Genomic DNA, 10000 nt, shown 5'->3' on the forward strand with positions numbered 1-10000 from the left:
TTGAATTGAAGTTTCAAGTTAATTTTCACTCTTAATGAGCTTCCACCGTTCCTTCTTTATAAGAATGGTGATACCATGTTACAGACCTAATTCTAATCAACTTCTCTCTCTCTCCCTCTCTCTCTCTCTCTCTCTCTCTCTCTCTCTCTCTCTCTCTCTCTCTCTCTCTCTCTCAGGATAAACCCCACAAATGTGAGGTCTGCGGCAGATCCTTCCCGACGCCCGGGGACTTGAGGTGCCACTCCTTCGTCCACACTGGCCAGTGGCCTCACAGATGTCCCGTTTGTGGCAAAGGCTTCAGCAAACTCACGAATCTCAGGAACCACCTTTTGCTACATTCGGGTAAATCTTAGAAAGCTTCAGTGTCGAAATTTTCTGGTAAATCTTAGAAGGCTTTAGTCTTGAAATTTATGATAAATCTTAAAAAGCTTCAGTCTCGAAATTTTCTGGTAAATCTTAGAAAGCTTCAATGTCGAAATTTTCTGGTAAACCTTAGAAAGCTTCAATCTCGAAATTTTCTGGTAATTATTAGACCGCTTTGGTGTCGAAATTTTCAGGTAAACCTTAAAAAGCTTCAATCTCGAAATTTTCTGGTAAATCTTAAAAAGCTTCAGTCTTGAAATTTTCCGGCAAATCTTAGAAAACTTCAGTCTCGAAATTTTCTGGTAAATCTTAGAAAGCTCCAGTGTCGAAATTTTCTGGTAAATCTTAGAAAGCTTCAGTCTTGAAATTTTCTGGTAAATATTAGAAAGCTTCAGTCTTGAAATTTTCTGGTAAATCTTAGAAAGCTTCAGTCTTGAAATTTTCTGGTAAATTTTAGAAAGCTTCTGTCTTGAAATTCTCTGGTAAATCTTAGAAAGCTTTAGTCTTGAAATTTTATATTAAATCTTAGAAAGCTTCAGTGTCGAAATTTTTGGTAAATCTTTACAAGTTTTAGTCTCGAAATTTTTGGTAAATCTTAATACTTCCGTCTCGTTATTTTCTGGTAAATCTCAGAAAGCTTCAGTCTCGAAATTTTTGGTAAATCTTAATACTTCAGTCTAGTTATTTTCTGGTAAATCTTAGAAAGCTTCAGTGTCGAAATTTTCTGGTAAATCTTAAAAAGCTTCAGTCTCAAATTTTTGGTAAATCTTAATACTTCAGTCTCGTTATTTTCTGGTAAATCTTAGAAAACTTCAGTGTCGAAATTTTCTGGTATTTCTTAGAAAGTTTCAACCTCGAAATTTTCTGGTAAATCTTAGAAATCTTCAGCCTCGAAATTTTCTCACAATCTTAGAAAGCTTCAGTCTCGAAATTTTCCTGTAAATCTTAGAAAACTTGTCTCGAAATTTTCTGGTAAATTTTAGAAAACTCCAGTCTCGAAATTTCTGGTAAATCTTAGAAATCTTCAGCCTCGAAATTTTCTCGCAATCTTAGAAAGTTTGTCTCGAAATTTTCTAGTAAATCTTAGAAAACTTGTCTCGAAATTATCTGGTAAATCTTAGAAAACTTCAGTCTCGATATTTCTGGTAAATCTTAGAAAGTCTCAGTTTCGTTTTTTTTTTTTTTTTTTTTTTTTTTTTTTTTTTGGTAAATCTTAGGATACTTCAGTCTCGAAATTTTCTGGTATCTGCCCCATCTCTGTTCGGTGTATGAAAATATAAGAATTACGCATTATAAATGTATCTTATTCTTTCTCCTATCGCGACTGATGAAAATTGCAGTTAGTTACGATTTAGAGCTATTTAGAATTTTCTGGCAATGTATTTTATAAATGTAAGTATGTAATTGAGTTACCTTAATTAATATTAATTCAATCCTTTTAAAGATTTCCACCTCAAATCCTTCATTTTTCGTTGTTATTAGTTCTAAAAAGTGGCTGATTAGCACTGTGACTAAATTGAAATACTCCTATATATTTCAGATACCAAAACACACATCAACATCACCTCCTCAAACAATATTAGTCATAGTGTTATGTGACAAGCGAGAGAGCTTAACTTAACGAGGATACAGTTATAGCTGTTATGGACATTATTATTATAATCTTTCTTAAAGAGCAATGAAGGATTTCACGTAAGAACTAACATGGATGGTTTCCCAACATTGATTAAATAAGTTATTATTGCTCAGAGTGATAAAGAAAATTTCGGCAACAATTGACTGCAACGAATTAACGAAGTAAGCGAAGTTCCTATTGCTTTAAGCAATAAGAATATTCCAACCAAAATTTGAATATGGGCCATATGGTCCGGTGCTGGGGCCGGGGAAATCGTTCAGCGCCGAGGCAAAACACCAATGTGTCACTGAAGTTAAAGTTAAGAGAGTTTTGACTGCATGATGGACAAAAAGGAAGAGAGAACGGATGTAATGTAAAAAGTTAAAAAGTGGGTGCACCTAGAACCCCCCAAAAATGCTGCAAAGACCCGTAAGCAATGCCTAAAGGGCACCGCATGAAGCCGACCACCATGGCATTACCAGAAAATCAACTTCGATAACGACATCTGCAGTTGTAAGTCTGTTTGATTGATTAGTGTGCTATCTAAGTCTTATGAACAGATCGGCATACGATGGACTGAGGAAGCCATTGTGTTGTTTATTTCCTGAAGATTTGAGCTGCTGAAGACCTGTGTAATATCTCTTTGCTACTTGTTGTGTTTAAGGCAATGGACCCCAGAGTTAACCGAATACACCGTAGTGGAAAAACAAGTAATGAATCTAGATAGTAAGGTGGACACTAGTTGATATATGGTAAAACAAGTATTCTACCTTTAAGAACTAAGGGCAGCATAAATGCAAGAGCCCGTGCTTGGCCACAATGGCCAGGCAATCTTCAACAACAACAACAGCCTTTAAGAGACCAGGTAAAAAAGAACAATTAAACTTTCATTCCTCTAATTAATCTTAGCAAATAAAAGTATATTTTTATGTAAGATTGAGAGAATAAAGTTGCAATTTTAGCATATTTTAGTCTAACTATATCTAATTGATTCGAGAATCCATATGGGAAAATTAAAGCTATATTACAACTATTTATATGAAGAAAAAAATATAGCACATATGATAAACATGCAGGAAACTATGCCTTAGTACTTTGTAAAAATATTTATTGTAAATTAGTGTTAAGTTACTACTAAATAGTGTTTAATGCAACATGCGAAATAATTACAATTATGTCGAAAATGTTAACATTTGTAAGTAATGCTGTTTTATAATAAAAATTAGAATATCTTCGTGTTTTTATCTTGACAATTTACAAGATAACCAATATTTAAATCAAGCTTAAGCTATATGATTCCTTTGTCTTCGTTGATTAGATTAATCCTTTATTAGTATTATAATTTTTTTTCATCATAATCATGTGCAATTATGATTTTACCAACTATCGTTTTTACCTCCTTATTCTTGTTATTTTCACCTAATATTTTTGGCTACTTTAATCTAATTTCTAATACATTCCTTCTACTACTGCTGTTGCTGCTGCTACTACTACTACTGCTGCTGATGCTACTACTTACTTTTAGAGGTTTATTTCTCGCCCTCCATCAAACACTAAAGGTCTGTTCAGGCGGGCCTTGGTGTATGAAAAAATAATTCCTTTCCAGTTAATATTTTGCTCTGTATCGTTATCAGTTATTTCGCTAGCATTTGTATTCAGGCTTAATAGTTTTCAGGTCACTATTATAACACTTTCTAAAAAGATAAGTCTTCAGGTTTTTCTTGAAGGCAGCCACATTTGTGCTATTCTTGACATCGAGTGGAAGGTCGTTAAAGAGTTTCGGTGCAGCATAACTGAACGTTCTTCCTCCTATTGCATGATTCACACTAATTTCGAATAGTCTATGTGGGTCATCTGCATGTCTAACTCTTACAGTGGCGCTGGTAGCTTCAGGGTAGGGGATCAAGCAATCACGAAGATATTTAGGCTTATCACCTGTAAGTGCTTTGTGAGTCAACAAGCAAATTTTAAATTCAATCCTAGCCTTAACAGGTAACCAATGTAGATCGATCAGTGCAGGAGTTATTCTCTCCCGAAATTTAATGCCTTTTAACAGTCTAGCCGCCCGGTTTTGCACATTTTGAACCTTCCTTAGTAGTGTATTGGGCAATTTGTAGTACAGAGAATTGCAATAATCAAGCCTTGATATTACATGACTCACCACTAAAATTTTTGTACTGCCCTCTGTTAAATATTTTCTAATAAATGCTATGTTTCTCAGGTGATAGTTACACACTTTCACTGTGTTCACAATTTGGTCCTTCATTGACAAATTACAGTCTATCAGTACACCCAAATTTTTCACAACAGGCACAATCCCAACATCAGCATCACCAATTTTTATACTTTGAATTAACTGGTAATTCTTCAAAGCCACCCTTGTGCCGAAAAACATACATTCTGTTTTATCATCATTTAATTTGAGCTTTTTCCTCTGCATCCATGTTTTTATTTCAGTCATTATCTCATCAATTTTCTTCCCTGTATCTTGTGTTGTTGAAATTGAGAGGTAAAACTGAGTATCATCTGCATATAGTTTAAAACCCACTTTTTGTTTTTTCAAGATGTGTGATAGCTCGATAGTATATATGTTAAACAAGATAGGGCCCAGGACACTACCCTGTGGTACACCCTTCATAAGTATTCTCTCATTGGATCGGTTTCCAGAAACTTCTACAATAGTCTTCCTGTTCACTAAGTAACTTCGCAAAAATTTCAGTGCTTCCTGAGTCACTCCAATAGACTTCAAGTCGTCAAGTAAGTATTCGTGCACAACAGTGTCAAAAGCAGCACTAAGATCTAACATAATTAAAATTCCACACTTTCCCCCATCAAGAAGACCTATCATATCATTCATTATTGAGCACAAAGTAGTTTCTGTAGAATGATTAGCTCTGTAGGCCGATTGATTTTCCGGGAATACCTCTAACTCGTCAATATGCGCCCACAATTGCTCACTTATGACTTTTTCAATAAGCTTTGACATGTAGGATAAATTTGAAATGGGCCTATATGAATTTAGCTCGTTTACATCACCTTTCCCTTTGTAAATTGGTTTGATCAACGCAGTTTTTTCACAGCTAGGAAAACAGGATTGCGATATACTTAGGTTAATTATGTTCAGGTAAATATTATATACGACTTGTTTGTTTGGAGCTTCACTTATTGAACTGTTTGGGAAAGGGTCGTTTCCACAATATGTATTCTTCATCTCTCTCATAACCTTTAACAAGTCGCACATATTTATCTCCCTAAATTTTATTAACTTCTTTCCCTCCTTCACTGGCATAGCTGACTGTCCCTCCAAGTGATTTTGGGGGAAGCCTCTATAGATTTTATCAATTTTTTTCACTAAAGAATATAGCAAAACTCTCTGCACAAACATTGTCAGGCAAGACATATTTTTTTCTTTAATCCCATCAAATCATCAAGGTTTTTATGAAAGTCTTTCATGTTATTAGTTTTTTTACATTCGCCGTTGTAGAATTTTCTTTTTGTTTTTTCTAACAGGATGTTATAGTCATTTCTGGCCTTATTATATAGATTTCTGGTTTGTAAGGATTTGGCTCTTTTCCATCTACCTTCCATCTTACGTCTGTGTCTTTTTGCCTTTAATAGTTCACTATTATACCATCTAACATTTTCGCGTACCACTATTTGTTTGTTCTTTATGGGACACATGGTATCGTACATTTTTCCAAAATTGTCGTTGTATTTCTTGGTATAGCACCCAACACATTCTATGTCTACCATATGTTCACATTGTGTGTTCACACAAGACATTTGCGCTACACTAGCTTCAATAAAATTCTCAGCATCAAAATTTTCCCGTTCCCTATATGTGATCCATTTTTTCAATACTCTGGTGCAATTTATATTAACATTAAAGGTGATGAGTTTATGTGTTTTTGAGATCTCAAAGTCTGGTTCCAGTTCAAGGTTTTTTTATTAGGTCTGAGTCTTTTCCACATATGACCAAGTCGAGTGTATGACCACCTACTGACGTTGATACCAAAACACTGTTTATTAAATTAAACATCTCAAATACTTCCTTGAGTTCTTTAGCCTTATTATCATTTTCATCATCTACCCAACAGTTGAAGTCTCCACCAATTAATGTATTTTTAATATCGTCCACCACACCCACAAGAATACTAAATTCTTCATTGAATTTAGTCATATTACTCGCTGGTGGTCTATATAATGATATTATATTCAATACCTTATTGTTTCTTGTCAGTTATACAGATATATTCAAACGTTTCAAATACCATTTCATTCATGATAGAAACCCTAGAGAAAGTTTTCGACACAAAGACACCCACTCCTCCTCCAGTTTTGTCCTTTCTTGGTACGTGATAGAAATCATGAGTACACGGCGTCATCTCCTGAATCTTTGAGTTATCACTAATATTTCCCTGCAACTACTACTACTACTACTACTACTACTACTACTACTACTACTACTACTACTACTACTACCACAATAATAATAATAATAATAATAATAATAATAATAATAATAATAATAATAATAATAATAATGAGGATAATAATAATGATAATAACAATAATGATAATAATAACGTTGTTATTATTATAATCATTATCATTATTACTATTATGATCATCACCATCATCAATGGGGCATGGAGACCCCGTTTGGAAGGCTTAAGTTGAAAGAGTCCGAAGTCTTAGGGCTAAAGTGTGGTCTGGAAGATGATTCCTGTGACCACAGTCGTATAACCAAAGAAAACCAATAAACTGGAAATTTAAATTTCATATCATATGATCCTATATGTGAAAAGTAGAAGCAAGAAGAAATCCTTCTCACTTTCTTTAACTTGACCAATACTGTGTTTAGAATGCTGTACTGACAACATTTCAAAAAGACATATTATTATTATTATTATTATTATTATTATTATTATTATTATTATTATTATTATTATTATTATTATTATTATTATTATTATTATTAGCTAAGTTACAACCCGAGCTGGAAAAGCAGGGTACTATAAGCCCGAGGTCTCAAACAAGGACAAATAGTCCAGTGAGGAAAGGAAATAAATAAACTATAAAAGAAGATAAACCATCAGAATAGTAACAATATTAAACTATATCTTTCATATATAAACATCAAAACAGATATTTCCTAAATAAACTATAAAAAGACTCATGTCCGCCTGTTCAACATAAACGTATTTACAGCAAGTTCGAACTTTTTAAAGTACCACAGCTTGGTCACGGCTGGAATAAAACTTCTAGAATACTGTGTCGTATTGAGCAGCATGATATAGAAGGCATGGCAATTTGATCAGATTAAGACACCTAACAGGTAAAATGATGAAAACAAGTTGTATTTAAGATTTAATATGTAAATGAAAACTTTCACGATTAGGAAGAACTAGATATTCGAGATGATGGTCAATAATAACACTCAGATAAGCAAGTTCCCTCCTCTTAAGTTAGGTTAGGTTAGGTTAGGTTTAAACAGAAATAGAGCTGTTAGGAGGACTTCCAAACATAAACCAGAATGTGTTGATATAGGTAATATATGTGATGATATTGGCTGTTTCGTAAGAAAAATTACTTTAGAAACGATTATTCTAACCATCGAACAAGAATCTTTAATATAATAGTTGTACACATAATTACCGATGGCAAAAATTATGTAATGCTGTACAAAAAGATGCATGTAAGCATACGCGAGTACAAACTGGTATATATATATATATATATATATATATATATATATATATATATATATATATATATATATATATATATATGTGTGTGTGTGTGTGTGTGTGTGTGTGTGTGTGTATATATATATATATATATATATATATATATATATATATATATATATATATATATATATATATATATATATATATAGATAGATAGATAGATAGATAGATAGATAGATAGATAGATAGATAGATAGATAGATATATATATATATTTATATATATATATATATATATATATATATATATATATATATATATATATATATATATGCGTGTGTGTGTGTGTGTGTGTTTCTCTCTTGCTCTCTTGACATACAGAGGTGGGGGGGGAGCATGTCCGAGTGCCCAACCCTGCGGGTGCTTTGATTTGAAGCGAGTAAGTAAAGACGCTAAGGCCATACTTAGCACGGCAACAAAGGTGTGATGGATGCTATGCTAATGACAAACGTTGATAATCTTTTAGTAAATTTTCCAAACACTTAGAATTATAGTGTATTGAATTATTCTCGACATAACATTCGATAACATGCATAGCGGGGTATCTTCCAATGTGCTTAAAAAATCGTCCTAAAATAATTATAAAACATAGTCTTGTGCCAAAGAACACCTGTAGTGACATGGCTGATAAATATAATAGTTAACCAAACGTTAAACGTTTTCTACAATTGTTTTAATAAAAAAGAAAACGGAATCTAAACATTAGGTGACTTGTTCTTTTATTTTTCTTCAGGCAATTACCTTAGAATTGGGTTTTATTTTGGCACGTAAAAAATGCCCTTCTCTCATGTTTTTCGTGATCGTTTTTTTTTTTTTTTGAATTGGGTTCTTTTCTGGGTGTTTGAAATCTGGAGTAAAATAGCTCAAAATCGGTCTTTTCCGACATTTTATAAAGCATCAGAATCGTTTAGAACACCTATAATTACACCATGTTCCGTTTTTTTTTTTTTTTTTTTTTTTTTTTTTTTTTTTTTTTTTTTTTTTTTTTTTTTGCGCCGAAAAAAAGTTACAATGTAAAAATTTGCCAGACTCCTATGGTATCCGGATATAGCATTAAGAAATAAATGGCTAAAGTAACCTATTGCGGAAAAGGGTATCATATTTTGCCCTCTAAAACTGACGATGTGCACTAATTAATGTAACTTTTATTGACATAAGTCATAGTATTGCTTTATATATTTTATTTGTGAAGGAAACACTGTCTAAACATATCATAATGATATATAAACAGGAGCATATTAGGTATTTTAAGAGTAATCAATATATAGAACTTATAATAATGTCACAATATATATATATATATATATATATATATATATATATATATATATATATATATATATATATATATATATATATATATATATATGTGTGTGTGTGTGTGTGTGTGTGTGTGTGTGTGTGTGTGTGTATATATATATATATATATATATATATATATATATATATATATAGAGAGAGAGAGAGAGAGAGAGAGAGAGAGAGAGAGAGAGAGAGAGAGAGAGAGAGAGAGAGAGAGAGAGAGAGAGAGAGAGAGAGAGAGATAGTAAAATAAATGACTCATAAAATCGTTTTCTTTCACATATTTACGTATCGTTTTCTTTAAGATTCACGGGTAGACAAAAGTAAAATTCTAGCGTATTGGTTTGGGGCTTTCATAAAGCAATGTTAACAATTAAAACCCATTTCCTGAGACATTTTATAGTCTAGTATATAGTAATGAATGGAGTAAATTCCACAAATATATCACATTCGTACACTTTTCCCCTACATTTATTGTAGATACTGAATTATCCTTTTAAACAAGTCTTTCGAAATGTCCTAAAACAAGAACGTCACTTTTAAAAAGCGTGAACATTTTAGCTAATAAACGAAGCCCAGGTATGGTGCAGGCCTCTGATTGGCTGTAGCACCGACAGAAAATACCATTGCAACATTAGAGAGATTTGGATCTATGGATGTTCTTGACAAACTTGCACTCGACAATGCGGGAAGATCTGTTTACATGGTGTATTCCAGCAAAGGTGCATGTGCAACAGAAAACGACCTGCGATAGGAATTTTTCAAGACAAAAAATTTTGAAAGAGAAAAGCTGTCACCCACAGGATACTCTCAGGCCATACATATAGAGGAGTGAACTTCATCTCCAAGCGAAGCAAATCCTACAAACATCCAAGACCAATCCTCCCTCACCCGAAGTTCAATGGAGGGGAACAGAAAGCGGACGTGAAGCTCGAGCCTGTGAAGTGTCTTATCAAGCCAGCTCCAC

The 10000-nt window shown here is 33.0% G+C and overlaps 2 protein-coding genes across 3 annotated transcripts in view; both read left to right on the top strand.

Annotated features, from left to right (window-relative positions):
* LOC137649795 (zinc finger protein 239-like) overlaps positions 1-3194 on the top strand; it is a 9698-nt gene extending 6504 nt beyond the window's left edge. Inside the window, exons 5-6 of one of the 2 annotated variants that reach the window (XM_068382739.1) lie at positions 177-378; positions 1904-3194. In XM_068382739.1, the coding sequence (XP_068238840.1) occupies positions 177-353 (177 nt within the window). In that variant the 3' untranslated portion in view covers positions 354-378; positions 1904-3194. The remainder of the gene's footprint in view (positions 1-176; positions 379-1903) is intronic. The other variant, XM_068382738.1, reaches the window with a different exon arrangement.
* Positions 2798-10000, top strand: part of LOC137649502 (uncharacterized PE-PGRS family protein PE_PGRS20-like) — a 45255-nt gene continuing 38052 nt past the window's right edge. The window contains exon 1 of the mRNA XM_068382486.1: positions 2798-2843. Coding sequence (XP_068238587.1) covers positions 2798-2843 — 46 coding nt within the window. The remainder of the gene's footprint in view (positions 2844-10000) is intronic.

Source organism: Palaemon carinicauda, chromosome 11, assembly GCF_036898095.1.
Source record: "Palaemon carinicauda isolate YSFRI2023 chromosome 11, ASM3689809v2, whole genome shotgun sequence".
Classification (NCBI taxonomy): domain Eukaryota; kingdom Metazoa; phylum Arthropoda; class Malacostraca; order Decapoda; family Palaemonidae; genus Palaemon; species Palaemon carinicauda.